Source organism: Phascolarctos cinereus, unplaced genomic scaffold, assembly GCF_003287225.1.
Source record: "Phascolarctos cinereus isolate Bilbo 61053 unplaced genomic scaffold, phaCin_HiC Scaffold_1;HRSCAF=81, whole genome shotgun sequence".
Lineage (NCBI taxonomy): Eukaryota > Metazoa > Chordata > Mammalia > Diprotodontia > Phascolarctidae > Phascolarctos > Phascolarctos cinereus.
In genome coordinates, this window is record NW_027555514.1 from 167,995,164 (window position 1) to 168,012,735 (window position 17,572).

The window sequence follows — 17,572 nt, forward strand, 5'->3', positions numbered from 1 at the left end:
ATTATTATTATAACCTTAAGACACTTACAACTAATGTTCAACTATGTGTCTTTAGATTAGATCAGAGTAAATCCATAAAATGTTTATTTGAGACTGACACTGAGAGGTATTATGGCATAGTTGATAAAGAGTTGGCCTCAGAGCCAGAAGACCTGGCTTTAGGTCTTGCCTGGGTGATGCATACTGACTGTATGACCCTTAGCCAAGTCAGTTAACTACTCAGTGGCTAGGCAGCTATCTGCATCTATAAGCTTCAGAGAAGGTACTGACCTGAATTGAAAGATCATAGATTTTAGAGCTGGAAGGGACCTTAGAGTTCAGTGAGTCCATTCTCTTCCCTTCCCCCTGAACTTTGCCATCCCCAACTCGACAACAAGCCAACAAACATTTTTTAAAACAACTATATGCCAGGCTCTATGCTAAATACTGGAGACAGAACAAAAACGAAAGCAAACAAAAAAACCCACAAGATCTCACAGTCTAATGAGGGAAACAACCTATGAACACTTGTGTACATACAGGATATAGGTAGGATAAATTGGAGATATTAACAGAGGGAATGTACTGGCATTAAAAGGCATGGGGAAAACCTTGTTGGGATTTTAAGTAGGATCTCAAGGAAGCCAGGAAAGCCAGGAGCCAGAGATGACAAGGGAGGGAGTTCCAGGCATGGGGGAAAGCCAGTTTTTGGCATCTGGAGATGGAGTACCTTGTTTGAAGAACAGCAATGAAGCTAGTATCAGTGGAACACCGAGTGCTTTGTGGAGAATACAAAGTAAGAAGACTGGAAAGGCAGGAAGGGGCCAGATTATATAGGGCTTTAAACTCCAAACAGAGGATTTGATATTTGATCCTGGAGACAGTAAGGAGCCACCCTTCATTTTATAGATGAAGCAACTGAGGCCCAGAGAAATGAAGTGACTTTCCCAGGGTCACAGTTTGTGTCTAAGATGAGATTACCATCTGAGTCTTTCTGCCTCTTCCAGGGAACTTCCCATATCAATGCAATCACAAATCAAGGTCCTACCTTATTCCTATCGAATTTGAGAAAAAAAGTCAGCTAGACCTGGGCATAGAGGAATGCCTCAGGGGTAATTCAGGTCATCTTCTTGTTACTTGATTTTAATAACTGACTTGAGTCATGTCAAGATTTTTGGTCCACGAATTCCCAAGGTCAGACTGCTTTTCAATCTGTTTTAGCTTTTGTAGGAAATAATGAAGGAAAAATTATATTGTGTCACAGGAAGAACTTCCTCCACCCTCATTTTCCATTTTTATTTCCAAATTAAAAAAAAAAGTAATGAGAGTGTGGAAAGGGTGTTGTACCATTAAGGAATACTCATTTTGAGATGATTGAGGCAACTGTTTTATATTTCCTCCATTCCCATATACTTGCACAGTACCTCATCTAGTCTTTGCTTACATTCAAGGACCTCTGTGATCTTATGTCTCTTTGCCTACCTGACCTGTCCCTTAACATAAGTGTCCATTCTAGTCAGGCTCTCTGTCACTGTCATAGGACTATGTGCTGGTTATTCCTACCTCCAATTCTTTGCTTGTATGTCCCCCTCCCTCTTTTTTATAATGCCTTTCCTTTCTTTCTAAACTGATCTGTATTCTATCCACATCTCAATGACCGGTCAGGTTCTACTCCTTCTGTAAAATTACTTTTTGCACACTGCTGTTCTCACTGATCTCTAGAGAAGCCGTATCATGTAGTGGAAAAAGTACCGTATTTGGAGTCAGAAGGCCTGGGTTCTAATTCTAATGCTTACCTAATGCCCATGTGAACTTAGACAAATCTCCTTGCCTCTCTGCATATGTGTCTTCATATGTAAAATGAAGTAGATGAGATAGCTTATAAGTACCTTCCTGAGATGTGAATCCTTTTCTCTAAACTCTGATAATACTTAGAGGAAGTACCACACAGTATAGCATTTAATTTATGGATGTTTGTTTAGTTTCTCCAATTGGATTGTAATTCATTCAAGGAAAAAACCATGTGTCATTTTCCCTACATCCTCTACCATCTCAACATATGCTTGGGAATATGAGATGGAAGAAAAGTGTTAACCATCCTGGAAGGTAGGGGCAGGGAAAGGTGAGGCTCCAGAAAAATGTCCCAATATCAGGAGTAACTGGTAAACCATCTTGACCTAAAATGACACTCCTTTGCCTGGCATTTGAAGACCTTCACAGCCTGGTACCAACATAACTTTCTAGTCTGATGTTACTCTCCTCCATACATTTTATGCTCAAAGCAAATGTGCTTACTTTCTTCCCACAAGCATACTCCATGCTCTCCCACCTCCATCCTTTACTTAGGCTATTTCATAGGCCAGCAACAATATCTCTCACTCACCTTATCTATTGATTTCCATATAGCCATGAAAACAACATTTCATACATCCCATCTTTCATGAAGTCTTTCCTGACTCTTCTGGCTGCTTTCCTCTTAGGCTTCATCTAGCATTTTATTTTATAGCCCTTTAATGCATTCTTTTGGTCATATGGTAGGATGTAGTGATCTGTGTGGGTAACATATGTCTATTAGAATCAAATAAGCTCAATGAAGGCAAGGACTGTAATTTATTCAGACTTTGTATTTCCCTGCATTTAGCACATTGTTCTACGTACAAGCACTTAACAAATGTGTGCTGAATGAATGAACCAGTGCCTTACTGTGGGTAAGGTTGTAAAGTTTCTGTAGACTGAGTTCTTAAACTTTTTTTGTAGAGTTATTTTTTCATGTACCAAGCTCCTCAGCACTGCCAAATGGTTCAGCACCAGAAGCTCATGTGATTGTATCAGTGGAAATTAAGTTTAAAAAATAAGCATTGAAGAAGAGGAATCAACCATCTCTTTTGCCACTGCACCCTAAGAACCATGGAACCTTTCCATCTAATACTTAGTTGAAACTTTCTGTATGTGTTGCCTCACTCATTGGAAGAGTTGCTTACTCCTTGGGAGCAGGGAATCTATGACTTTTTGTTAAAAAATCAATTAATTAATCAATTAATTTTTAGCTTTGAGTTCTAAATTTTCTTTTCTTTGTTTTTGGCTAGGCACTGGGGTTAAGTGACTTGTCCAGGGTCACACAGCTAGTAAGTGTTATGTGTCCGAGGCTGGATTTGAACTCAGGTCCTCCTGAATCCAGGGCTGGTGCTCTATCCACTGGTCCACCTAGCTTCCCCAAGTTCTAAATTTTCTCCTCCACCGTCCCCAAGAAGGTGTAAAATCTGATATAGGCTCTTCGTATACATTCATATTAAACCTATTTTCACATTAGTCATGTTGTAAAGAAGATTTAGAACCAATGGTAGGAACCACGAGAAAGAAGAAACAAAACAAAACAAAAAAAGAGAGAGCAAATAGTATGCTTTGATCTGCATTCAGACTCCATAGTTCTTTTTTCTGGATATGGATAGCATTTTCTATCATGAGTCTTTTGGAGTTGTCTTAGATCCTTGCATTGCTGAGGAGAGCTAAGTCTATCAAAGTTAGTCATTGCACAGTGTTGCTATTATTGTGTACAATGTTCTCCTGGTTCTGCTCATTTCACTCAGCATCAGTTCATGTAAGTCTTTCTAGGTTTTTCTGAAGTCTGCCTGCTCATCATTTCTTATAGCACAATAATATTCCATTACATTCATGTACCATAACTTGTTCAGCCATTCCCCAATTGATGGGTATCCCCTCAATGTCCAATTCTTTGCCACCACAAAAAGAGCTTCTATAAATATTTTTGTACATGTGGGTCCTTTTCCCACTCTTCGGGATACAGACCTAGAAGTAGTATTGCTAGGTCAAAGAGTGTGCACAGTTTTATAGCCCTTTGGGCATAGTTCCAAATTCTCTCCAGAATGGTTCGATGAGTTCATAACTTCACCAACAATGCATTAGTGTTCCAATTTTCCCATATCTTCTCTAACATTTATCATTTTCCTGTTTTGTCATGTTAGACAATCTGATAGGTGTGATGTGGTACCTCAGAGTTGTTTTGATTTGCATTTCTCTAGTCAATAGTGATTTAGAGCATTTTTTATATGATTATGGATAACATTAATTTCTTCATCTGAAAACTGCCTGTTCATATCCTTCGACCATTTATCAATTGGGGAATGACTTGTCTTCTTATAAATTTGACTCAGTTCTCTATATATTTTAGAAATAAGGCCTTTATCAGAGACACTGGCCCTAAAAATTGTTTCCAGGTTTTCTGCTTCCTTTCTAATCTTGGTTGCATTGGCTTTGTTTGTCAAAAAACTTTTCAATTTAATGTAATCAAAATTATCCATTTTGCATTTCATAATGTTCTCTGTCTCTTGTTTGGTCATAAATTCTTCTGTTCTCCATAAATCAGACAGGTAAACTATTCCTTGCTTTCTTAGTTTGCTTATAGTATCAGCCTTTATATCTAAATTGTGCACCCATTTTGACTTTATCTTAGTATATGGTGTAAGATATTGGTCTATGCCCAGTTTCTGCCATACCATTTTCCAGTTTTGCCAGCAGTTTTGGTAAATAGTGAGTTTTTATTCCAGAAGCTGGAGTTTTTGGGTTTATCAAATGGTAGATTAGTATAGTCATTGAGTATTGTGTCTTGTGTATATAACCTATTCCACTGATCCATCACTCAATTTCTTAGCCACTACCAAGTAGTTTTTATGATTACTGCTTTATAATACAATTTAAGATCTGGTATGGCTAGGCCACCTTCCCTCGCATTTCTTTTCATTAATTCCCTTGACATTCTGGACCTTTTGTTCTTCCAGATGAATTTTGTTATGATTTTTTCTAGCTCTATAAAATAATTTTTGGTAGTTTGATTGGTATGGCACTGAATAAGTAAATTAATTTAGGTGGAATTGTTCCATAATTTTTTAAATTTGTATCTCCAGCTCTCAGAACAGGACTTTGTGAATAGTAAGTACATAAAACATACTTCATTCATTCACTCAGAAATTTTACTTCCTCAAATCTTTTATTTTTTTGGGGGGGGACATTATAGAATTTTAGTATTTCTAGTATTTTATTGCTTAATTCTCAGAGGACTTTTGTGAGTTAGTGCCCTGACTGCTGAATAGGAGAAAACATCTGAGTTTTAGAGGTAAACCCCTCACATAAGGCCTCAGTGAACAGTTAGTGAACCAACGATGAAAGTATCAAGTATTCTTTTAATTGAGTCCTTTATTGAAATGTGTGACCAATTCAGTGGTCTTTGATTATTCATAGCTTTAACAGGAAGTTTGGATTGCATTATAAGGTTAAAACAACATTGATACAGTAGAAATCACTTTGTACTTGGAATCAGAAAGACTGGGTTTGAATTGCAACTCTGATACTGACTAGCTGTGTGATCAAGGGCCAGTCATTCCAACTCTCTGAGCCTCAACTTCCTCATTTGTTAAATGGGGATGATTTTCTGGCACTATCTATCTCACAGGGTTGTTGTGAAGAAGGCAAGGTTTTTTTACTTTCTGGGGAAAAAATGGATGGGAATCATGTGATTTAGAGCTAGAGAAGAGGGATGGGTAAGGAGAAAAAAGAAGAAAAGGCTTCCCAACTACCCAAAGACTTCCCTAATGAAAAAAAACTCTTCTTTGAATCATGGACCAACCAAGTATAGAGAATAATCAGTGGTTGTTTTAATTCCCATAGAAAACCAAGCCCTTGATGACGCACTTTTCGGTGAAATCTACCATTATCTCTCGTTATGCCTTCACCATGGTTTCCTGTAGCTTGCTGAATCGGGCATCAGAGGACAAGGAAGTTGAGTTTCAGATGCAGATCCCAGCTGCAGCCTTCATTACCAACTTCACTATGTAGGTGGTACAAATATCGACAGCTTAACATGAACCCCATATTATAGGATGTTAGAGGCTGGCCTAAAATGAATATTTGGACAATGGCAAAAACCAATGGCAGTGCTGAGAATTGGGTTGAGAATATTAGAGTGGGAATTGTGTGTGTTTGTGTATATATGTATACATACTGCATATACACAAATACACACATTTATGCATATATACTATATATAATAATTTATATTATAGGCATGTGTATATTTATGGTAGTCTAAGAGATTTGAAAACTGTATTAAACTACATAGAGGAGCAGACCTGTTTTTGGCTCTAAGCTGAACCCAAAAGGTTGAAAAAACAGGGTGGTGTTTGGGGTTTAATTTTAGGTCTGGGCAACGGTCCAAAATGGTGCCTATTTTTTTGTGGGTTGTTCTGGTCCTATCCTGTTTTGTGTACACATCCAATTTGAGGCCGATGGCATGATTTACTCCTGCAACATTACTTAGACTTTATGGGTTGAGTCTTGCCATTCAGACCTGTTGAAAATCGCCCAGGAGAAAAATGAGCAATCTGGGGGTAGAATTCTGGAACTTTTTCTTTCTGTACATTGAAAAGAGAAATAAAAATATCTTTCTAAGGTTGCTATGGTTGCAGGCACCCTATCTCAAATTGCCTATTAACTCCAGGTTTGTAACATAGCTTTCCCTTCTGTTTTAGGGCTGTGGGAGACAAGGTTTATCAGGGGGAAGTTGCAGAAAAAGAAAAGATACATGGTGATAGGGCAAAAAAGCAAGACAATAAGACCTTGGAAGATAATGGGTAAGTATCATTCAATGAAGGGGTTAGTTTTACATTTGGGAAACCTTGAATGGAACAGCATTTTTGCAACATCCCATATCACCTCCCATATTCAGTTTCCCTCTCTTTCTCAGTCCTGTTTCCTGCCAAAGTGTCTTGAGTTTATCGGTTTAACAGCTTCATCCATCCATTATCCCTTACCAAAAGTGGAGAGCCAATACTGTATCAGTTTTAAAGTTGTGTAAGGCATCAAAAGCCATTTAGAATTCCTAGCTGAGTAAAGAATGAAACTCGTATCTCAATTCCAGGTCTTTCTACCTGTCTTCCAACTGTTTAAAATTCCTTTTCACTGGTTGTCCCCTTTGTCTCTCCTGCAGTTGTGGGATGATACAAATAAGAGAATAATGTTGGCTTTTGTATTCTCTGTCATTCATATAGTAGCATGATTTGGCAAAAGGCCTTTCTATGGAGTAGATAAGAATCTGGCTTTGGGGCCAGGAAGACCTGAGCTCGAGTCTTGTCTCTTACACATACAGGTTTGTGTTATCCCCAGGCAAGTCCCTTCACCTTTTAGTACTCTAGGTAAGGCTCTAAAACTATAGGTTGCAGAGAAGAGAGAACTCTTTGTCCATCTGCATGAAATCACAGGTCTGGTCCCCCTTACCCTTGGCCATCATTTGTTATTTGTCTAAGACTTTCCTTCTTTATCACTTCTCTTCTTCAGGTTTCTTATCTTCCCTCTTATCCCACTTACTGCTCTCATAGGAAGGCTAGTTAAGAAAGAGTGGGAGTGTGATGAGGGAAACTAGGGAAACAACTGGAGATGACTGAGTGCTGTGAAGTGGGTATTATGGTGGCTTTGTCCTATCTTTACAGGGAAAAAGGAACTGAGACTTTCAGTGCCTCTGTCATCATTCCCAGCAAGGATAAAGCTGCCTTCTTCCTACATTATGAAGAGCTTTTGCAGAGACGGCTGGGAAAGTATGAGCACGTGATCAGTGTCCGGCCCCAGCAGCTTGCAGGGAGGTTGCATGTAGAAGTGAATATCTTGGAAAAGTCGGGCATCGTGTCCCTTGAAGTACCACCACTGAAAAACAGCAGGCAGAAGGGCAGTGGGAAAGTGGAGGGTAAGTAGTGACTGGGATGCTAATCCTTCCAGATTGTGATCTCCACTCTTTACTATGCCAGGACAATAAGCAACACCCAATTTGTGGATGACTACCTATGTGGTATGATTTCAGGATTTCAGGGAAGGGTCCTCAATTTCTAGAATATATTGATGATCTTTTTATTCATTTATTTATTTGCATACAAAATGAAATTGTTTAATGAGGAATGAAAAGCCATTAGGACTGTGGCACCTGGACTATAGGGGTGGGAGGGAGGGAGGGAAGGACTGGAGACCATGCCAAATGATAACTGGTTGAAAGAATTGATTACATTTAGTCTGGATAGGAAATGATTCAAAGGGAACCTGATAGAGCTATCTTCAAATATTTGATGATGTATCATATATGAAATATGGTGGGGGCAGGGGAGTAAATATGGTTCCTTCTCACCATCCTCCATAGTAGTTATAGAAAGCTTGGGCTTTAATCACACAAGGTATTATTATTTTTTTTAAATAAGTTTTTACTTATGTATTTTAGTTTTTACATCACCATAGTTTTGCCTCAGTATCTCTCCCCCTCCCCCTCCTCCTCCCAGAAAGCCATCCCATATAACAAATAGTATTTTGGAAGAAAAAAAGAGAATAGAATTGGTACAGTCAATCAATATATTGACTCTGTTCAAAAACATGTGTAATGTTCAACACCTTTGGACCTCTCACCTCTGTGAGGGAATGGGCTGGAGGCTGGGAGTATCCTTTCATATCTCTTCACTATGCTTGTTCTTTATAATTTTGCAATGTTTACTTCTGATTTTTTTGGTGTGTAGGTGGTTGTTCTTTCCATTTACATTATTGTAGTTATTGTGTATATTGTTTTCTTGACTCTGCTTACTTTATTCTGCATCAGTTCATGTAGATCTTTCTATAACTCTATATAACGTTCATCATTTCTTATAACACAAATTCCATTACATTCATTCATGTTTCAAAATTTATTTAGTCATTCCCCAGTCAAGATGCATCAATTTTTTTTGTCATCACAAAAGAGATGCTATAAATATTTCAGTGCATATGAGGATTTCTTTTTATTAAATGCTTCCTTGTGGCATAAGCCCAGTAGTGAAACTGGTGAGTCAAAGGGTATAACATTTTAGTCACTTCATTTGCTAATTCCATATTGATTTCCAAATTGGTTTTACCAATTTTCAGCTCCACCAATAATGCACTGATTTGCCTATCTTCCCACAACCCCTCCAATGATGACTATTGCCATTTTTGTCATCTTTGCCAACTTGGAGGATCTGAAGCAAAACCTCAGAGTTGTTTTGATTTGCATTTCTCTTATTAATTATTTAGAGCATTCTTTCATGTGGCTGTTAGTACTTTTTAATTTTTTTTTTTTGAGAATTGTTTGTTCATATTCTTTGACCACTTATCTATTGGGAAATGGCTATTTGTCTTATGTACATCTGTTAGTTATTCATCTTTCTTGGATATCAAACCCTTATCAAAATTTGATACAAATTTTCCATTAAAATTTTGTATCAAAATTTGATGCAAACTTTTTTCCCATTCGACAGCTTCCCTTCTTAGCCTAAGTGCATTAACTTTGTTTGTGCAGATTTTCAGTTTCATGTAATCAAAGTTATCTATTTTAGTTTTTGAAATTGCCTTCATCCCTTGTTTGGTTAAGAATATATCTCCTACCTATACCTATGAGTGGTGCATGATCTGTTTCTCTTCCAATTTTTTTTAATAGTATGATATTTAGCGTTAAGATCATATATTTATTTAGAGTATATTGTACAATATAGTGTAAGCTGTTGGTCTAAGCCTAATCTCTGCCAAACTGCTTTCTAGGTTTCTCAGAAGTTTTTATCAAATAAATAATTTTTTCTTCTTAAAATAATTTATGGTTTTGGCCTTATTGAGAACTGGGTTTTTGAGCTTCATTGTTTCTGATTCTCCCTGATCTAGACTGTTCCATTTGGCTACCTCTCTATTTTTTTTTTTTAGGCAATTGAGGTTAAGTGACTTGCCCGGAGTCACACAGCTAGTAAATGTTATGTGTCTGAGGCTGGATTTGAACTCAGGTGCTCCTGACTCCAGGGCCAGTATTCTTTCCACTGTGCCACTTAGCTGCCCATACCTCTCTATTTTTTAATCAATACTAGATGCTTTTGAGGACTGTTGCTTATGATATAGTTGAATATCTGGAAGTGCTCTTTTCCTTTATCCCTACTTCTTTTCATAATTTCTCTTGATAGTCTAGATTTTTTGTTTTTCCAAATTAATTATTATTATTTTATAAACTTCTATAAAGTGTCCCTTTGATAATTTGGTTGATATAACATCAAAAGTGTAAATTAACTTTGGCAATATTCCTATTTTATTTATATTGGTATGACTCAGCCATGAGCCCTCTAATTATTTATTTCTTTAAAGAGAATTTTGTAATTAAATCTATATAAATCTTTTGTGGAAATGGTTTTAGTGCATGCCCATTGCATATGATGCTTGCTTTTAGTTTTAGGTAGATCTGTTTTCTTTTCCTTTTTTGTTTTTTCCAATTATCTGTAAAAACAATTTTTAACATTTGTTTTTTTTTTTAATTTTGAGCTCCAAATTATCTTCTTCCCTCACCTTTCCCCTCCTTGATAGGTCAAGCAATTTGAGATAAATTATATATGTACTGTCATACAAAACCTATTTCCATATAGGCCATGTTGCAAAAGAAGATACGGACATAAAAAACCCAACCCAAGAAGAATAAAGAAAGTTTAAAAAAAGTATGCTTTGATCTGCATTCAAACTCCATCAGTTCTTTCTCTGGAGGTGGATAGCATTTTTCATCATAAGTCCTTTGGAATTGTCTTGGATCATTGTATTGGAGAGAATAGCTAAGTTATTCATAGTTGATCATTGTACAATATTGCTATTACTGTGTACAATGTTTTTCTGGTTCTGCTCACTTCATTTTGCAACGGTTCATATAAGTCTTTCCAGGTTTTTCTGAGAGCATTTTGCTCATAATTTCCTATAGCACAATAATGTTTCACCAGAATCATATACCACAAGTTGTTTAGCCATTCCCCAATTGGTGGGCATCCTCTCAATCCAATTCTTTGCCAACACAAAAAGAGCTGCTATAAATATTTTTGTATCTATAGGTACTTATCCTTTTCAAAAAAAATCTCTTTGGGATATAGACCTAATAGTAATATTTCTTGATCAAAAGGTATGCACAATTTTATAGCTCTTTGGGCATAGTTTGGTAGATGCTTTTTATGACATTAAAAAAGATCTCTCTACGTCTAAACCTCATAGGGTTTTTAGCATAAATGGGTGTTATACATCGTCAAAGTTTTTTCTGCATCTGTTGAGATGATCATGTGGTTTTGGATGTTTTTGTTTTCAATGTGATTATGTTGATTGTTTTTCATCCATGATTGAACCATCCTTGTATCCCTGGTATAAGTCTCACTTGGTCATAATGAATGATTTCTTGATAAATTGATGTAGTCCAGCAAGTTTTTGTTTAAAATTTTTGAGTCAAAAATTTTTTGAGTCAATATTTGTTAATTATATTGGTCTATAGTTTTTCTTCTATGTTTTATCTTCCTCTGGTTTAGATATTAGGACTATATTTGTCTCAAGTTTTCTGATAAGGCATTTTCTCAATTTTAAGAATAATTTGTATAGTATAGGTACCAATTTTCTTTACAAGTTTGATAGAATTCTCCTGTGAATCCATCAAGACCAGGAGCTTTTTTCTTTGGTAGTTCTTTTATTTATGATTTCTATTTGGTCTGCTGTCAGTTTCCCTATTTAAAAATTTTAAGGTATTCCTCTATTTCTTTCTCTGGTTTAGATATTAGGACTATATTTGTCTCATAAGTTTTCTGATAAGGTACTTTCTCAATTTTTAAGAATAATTTGTATAGTATAGGTACCAAATTTTCTTTTGTGTTCTCAATTTCCTTAGCATAGAAATGTGTATAATAGGATCTGATTATTATTTGTTGAAAGGGTTTTCTGTCCTCTTTTTAATCAGATTGACTAAGAGTTTGTCAATTTTATTTGTCTCTTCAGAAAACTAGCTTTTAGTTTTATTTATCATTTATATACATACAAGATGTTAAGCTGTTAACACTCGAGGATGTAATCACAAAATAATGAGGTAGTATCACTTTAGAGAGTGTGAAGCCCTTGCTTGAACTAGAGAGATAGCTCCCAGTTGGCTATCAGAAGATGACCCTTTGGCAGACCTTTGAAAAGGTAGCCTCGAGTGATTAGATTTGTTCTGTTTAGTGCTTGAGTGCACACACAGCTAGGAGGCATAGGTGGAAGATGCAGAAAGGGCAAATTTAGGTTCAATATAAGAAAAATACTTCCTAATAATTAGAGCTATCCTTTATGTTTTTCTTATGTACTTCATATAGTACCTGGAACATAGTAAGCAATTAATTAATGCTTGTTGATTGATGGGATGCGTCTCTTTCACTGGAATTCTTCAAGCAAGTGTTGGAGGAACGTTTGTTTGGCATGCTGTGGTAGAAATTCTTGATATTTGAACCACTCAAAATAGGTTTGAAATTTCACCATCTGAGTTTGAACTTTGTTCACTTGGACCCATATTGAGAAAGACACACCCGTGAGAATGACAACCTATTGAAACTTATCTGCAAATTACACTTTATTGTGAATTAATTTAAAAGCAGGTCCTTTTCTGAAGATTGGTAGGGAAGAAAGGGAGAATCTGGACATAAACTGGTGGTTTCTAGAGGGGAGAAAAGGGTTCGCAAAAGGGAAATTTGATCTGCTTTATAATTTTTCTTCTTGTTGTCTTTATTGCTTATACACTTTTTCATTATCAGGGTTAGCCCTGACTAGGAACTTTAATTTAATGGTCAGGTTTGGGAGGAAGGTGGTCTAGAATACTCTATCATTTGTACTAGCATTTCTAGCTATGCCAAGTCTCTGTTCTGAGAAATGTCTCTCCTGGAGATAAGGGTCTTGCGGTGGAGGAGGAGTGAGTATTCCATGCAGTATAATTTGATGATAATTCAATTAAGCATTGCACTGAAGCTGTAATAAAGTCATTGGCTGAGTATAGGCTCATGAATTTAGACCCAGGGATCTTTGAGAACTGTCAGGCTTGCTGTGGTGATGTTTAAATGAGGTATTGGCTGTTTTATCAGGCATATTTAAGTGTATGTATATGTATGATATGAGTTAATAAGGTGTTTTGTTTTGCTAGTTGTTGTTTATTCAGGACCTCTCAGCACCTCTGGTGCATTCTTCTAGAGTAACTATTGATCTCTTAGGAACTCTTTATTTTTCATTTTCTTTTTTCATGCTGTACTGCGCTCCTCTCCCAGCCCAGCGAGATATACCTTTCCGATCAACCATCCAGGTTATCTTGGGCTGGAAATTTGTTTCACTCTGTCTTATTGTGGGTTCTGCTGCTTTAGAATTTCTTTAGAGTCATTTTTTGTAGGTATTTGGAGGGGTTTGGCAGAGAGCTCAAGCAAGTCACTGCTTTTATTCCGCCATCTTGGCTTCCCCCCTAGGAACTCTTTATTTTAAGAACATAATTTTGTTTACTGGTTGTATCAAATCAGATAGGTTAGTTTGTCTCCCAGAATATGGTGAGTTTTATGAGAATGAACTGGGCCTCGGGGTAGCTAGGTGGCACAGTGAATAGAGCACCAGCCCTGGATTCAGGAGGACCTGAGTTCAAATCTGGCCTCAGACACATAATAACACTTACTAGCTGTGTGACCCTGGACAAGTCACTTAACCCCATTGCCTAACCAAAAAAAAAAAAGAGAGAATGAACTGGGCCAGACTAGATGGCAGGTGTAGTAGACTAATGCCTTTATCACCAATTCTCATTCACATTGCTTTCAAGGTTCAGACATTACTGTTTCTGTGAAAATGTAATGTGATAAGCGTGAAACACAGGATGTTTTGATCTTGTCTGAATTTTGCTGTGTGTTTCAAAAAAAAAACCAAACCCCTAAGGTTAGAAATCAAACTGTGTTTGGCCTACTACCAGGATATTTGTTGGAAAGGTATAAATATGGACCCAAACCAACAGATTCTTCTGATGTTTAGAACAACACTAGCTATTTCCCTGCTGCCTACGTGCAAAGGCTCAAGTGTACTTCATTCTTTTCACTTGACCCTCCCACCTCCTCAAGCTATTGCCCTATTTCCCTACTTCCGCTTATAGCAAAAAATCCTAAAAAAAGCTATCTGTACTCCTTCACTTCCACTCACTTGCCAACTCCTTGAAATCTGGCTTCTGATTCCACCACTCAACAGGTACTGCTCTCTCCAAGGTTACAAATGTTTCCTTTCTTTCTTTTTTGGAGGCAACCGAGGTTAAGTGACTTGCTCAGCATCACATGGCTAGCAAGTCTCTGAGACTGGATTTGAACTCAGGTCCTCCTGACTCCAAGGCCAGTACTCTATCCATTGAGCTACCTAGCCGCCCTGTAAATGATCTCTTAATCTCTTAATGATGGGTAAATGGATCCTTGTAAATCCAATGGACTTCTTTTAGTCTTTATGCTTAACCTCATGTGTTGTACGCAGTTGACCATTCCATACCTCCAAAATACTCCCTCTTTCCTTGGATTTTGTGACACTTCTGTTACATGGTTTTCTTTCTAGCAGCTCCTTCTCAGTATTCTTTGCTAGATCATCATCTTTGTCTCACGTGCTATGCATGAGTCAACTGAACTCTGTCCTGGATCCTCTTTTCCCTGCATCCCCTCTCAGTGATGTGATGAGCTCTGGCGCGTTGTTAGTGTCTTTATGGCACCCAAACCTATATATCTAACCCTCATGTCTCTCTTGAGTTTCAGTCCTGTATTACCAATTTCCTGTTGGACATCTCCACCTGGATGTTCCATAGGCATCTCGAACTCAACATATCCAAAATGGATCTCATTATCTTTCCCTCCAAACCTTCTCTTCTTAAGTTTTCTTCCAGGGGTTGCCTTCGTTTGGAACCTTAAGAATTATCTTCAACTTTTCTTTCTCCATCACCTGCTCCTACTCCTACATTCAATCAGTTGACAAATCTTTTCTATCCTATTTCAAGAATATGTCTCATGACTATCCATTTCTCTTTACTTGTTCGACTACCACCCAGGTTTAGGACACCAATGCTTGCAATTTCTTCCTTCTCCAGCTTTATCTCCATACATGAGAAATTGATATTCCTAAAGCATAGATATGAACATGCCACCGAGGCTCAAGAAGCCCCAGAGGTTCCCTATTATTGTTGTTCAGTTGTTTTCAATTGTATCCAACTCTTCGTGACCCCATTTGGGATTTTCTTGGCAGATATTGGAGTGGTTTCCCATTTCCTTCTCCAGCTCATTTTACAGATGAGGAAACTGAGGCAGACAGGGTTAAGTGACTTGCTCAGGGTCACACAGCTAGTAAGTGTCTAAGGCCGGATTTTTACCTCTTAGATAAAATACAAACTTTTCTTTGGCATTTAAAATTCTTTGCAACCTGGCTCCAATTTGTCTTTCCAGATTTATTCCACATTATTCCCCCTCATGTTCTATGTGTTCAGCCAAACTGGCCTACTTGTGATTGTGTCAAATCAGATGGGTTAGTTTGTCTCCCAGAATATGATTAGTTTTATATGAATGAACTGGGCCAGACTAGATGGCAGGTGCAGCAGACTATATACAACATTCCCATACATACCGTTCCATGTCCTACTTCCACATCTTGCAAAGGCTGTGCCCATTCTTGAAATCCTCTACCTCTTTACCTCCAACTCCTGGAATGCCTATCTCATGCATCACCTTCTATATAAAGACTTTCCTATTTCCTTCTCTCTCTCTCTCCATCAGTTTTTAACTTTTCCCTCAGAAATTATTTTGTGTATTTTTATATTTATTTATCCTTGCTTTTCTATTTATTTATCCATCCTAATGTTTGTTTAGAATATAATCTCAGTAGAGATAATCTCCAGTAGAATATAATCTCCTTGAGGGTGGGGACATGTTTTTTTTTTGTCTTTGAATCCTTACTACCTAGCAAGGTGACTGGAATGTGTCAAATAAATGCTCATTTAAATGAATTAAATTGAATAAGAATGATGGTTTTAATTCCACGCATGGAGAAGATTCACGTCACCAAAGCTGTCCAGTTTCAGACTGTTTTTCCCCCTTTATCCCTTCTGCAAATATAATGGTAGTAGTATGGAAAATGGAAGAGGGCAGTGATGGAGGAGAAATAGTCAAAATTCTATTAGGACTCATCAAAGCCAAGTTACAGCAATGTGATAAGTGTTATGTTCAGAGGATTAGCTCTATGATCTCACTCCCAAGTCTTTTTTTAGGCATATTTATTTTAAGTTTTAGTTCCAACTTCTCTCCCTCTCCCCTCCAACCTTTTCTTCACCCATTGAGAAGGCAAATAAGTTACCCATCATACATATGAAATCAGGCAAAATATATTTCCACATTAGCTATGTTGGAAAAAAGCAAGAAAAATAAAGTGAAAAAAATGTTTGGTTATATTTAGATGCATATATTATAACACCACCTTTTATAAAATAATGGAGCAGACAAGAATGGAGCACATTATCACAGATTTCAAAGCCTTCATAGGACATCTCATATGACTGTCTGGCTGTGTCTGTGTTGGTTCATATGCATCGTTGTGGTCCAGTGGCATCTCTTGATGTCACCTGTAGCTGTGGGTGCCTTTCAAAAGTGCTCAGATGTTCTTACCTTGACTAGCTCTAGAAAATAAAAAATTGATCTGAGAGCAGCTAATAAAGGAGACCAGGTCAACTTTATTAGAGCAAAAACAAAGAAATAAACAAATGGGACTTGTGAAATCTAGAAGATGAAAGAAGGTTCTGTGTTAATTGTTAGAGGAAAGGAGAGTAGTGTCAGAAGAATATGGAAGTCACTGTGTGAAGGAGAATTTAGATGAAGGAAAAACATAAAGCAAAATAGTATACAAATGACTTGGAGTTTAAACTTCAGAAGTTTGTTCTAGAAAACTTCTAATTTTTAGGGGCATAATATTGGGTTGAATAGCAGGTAGGATATGCAAAAGATAGAAGTCCTAATTCTAGCACTGTCCCTAAAACTTGCTAATATATAACTTGTCTGCCTCAATATAATTTCCCCCTTCTCTCTCTGCCCCTCCTCCAGCTTATGGTGCCTCCTCCCTTTAAAATTACTTTTTAACCTACTTTGTACATATGTACTTTGTACATATATATGCATATACATATATTTGTTGTTTCCCTCATTAGAATGTAAGGTCCTTGGAGTCAGGGACTGTTCTATTTTTGTTTTTTCATCCTCAGTATTTAGTATAGTGTCTGGAACTTAGTAGGTGCTTAATAAATGTTTGCTGGTTGATTTCTCATCAGAAACCCCATTTATGTGGACACTTAAAGGATAAATTGTGTTTTTAAGGACACCCTTAATATCTTACTCTCTGAGCAATCCTAGAAACTCACAAAAGAACCCCCAATTTCCTGTTTCATTTCTTACTGGTTTGAATATTTGGTATTCAAGATTCATATTTAAGGAGGAAAAATTTGATGTATGGGAAGGACTGATAGTCATGGTAAAAAGTCAATGAGTATAAACTAAAGTGAGGGAAAAAAGGACATCCTAATCAAAGTTTTGCTTCTCTCCTGTCATCTACTCCGCCAACAGTACTGGAGGAGCATATTTTTAATCCAACAGAAAAAATGTGAACTTCTGACCCATGGGATATCCAGGACAAACTGACACCGGATTCCCTGTTCTGACATAGGTTGTCCCTATTTTCCACTTGCAGTGTTGGGTTTTTTTATACT

The 17,572-nt window shown here is 37.2% G+C and overlaps 1 protein-coding gene across 2 annotated transcripts in view; it reads left to right on the forward strand.

Moving 5' to 3' along the window:
- Positions 1–17,572, forward strand: part of ITIH5 (inter-alpha-trypsin inhibitor heavy chain 5) — a 95,149-nt gene that overhangs the window by 14,594 nt on the left and 62,983 nt on the right. For both annotated transcript variants that reach the window (XM_020965021.2, XM_020965022.2), the window contains exons 3-5: positions 5,662–5,825; positions 6,522–6,623; positions 7,479–7,729. In XM_020965021.2, coding sequence (XP_020820680.1) covers positions 5,662–5,825; positions 6,522–6,623; positions 7,479–7,729 — 517 coding nt within the window. The remainder of the gene's footprint in view (positions 1–5,661; positions 5,826–6,521; positions 6,624–7,478; positions 7,730–17,572) is intronic.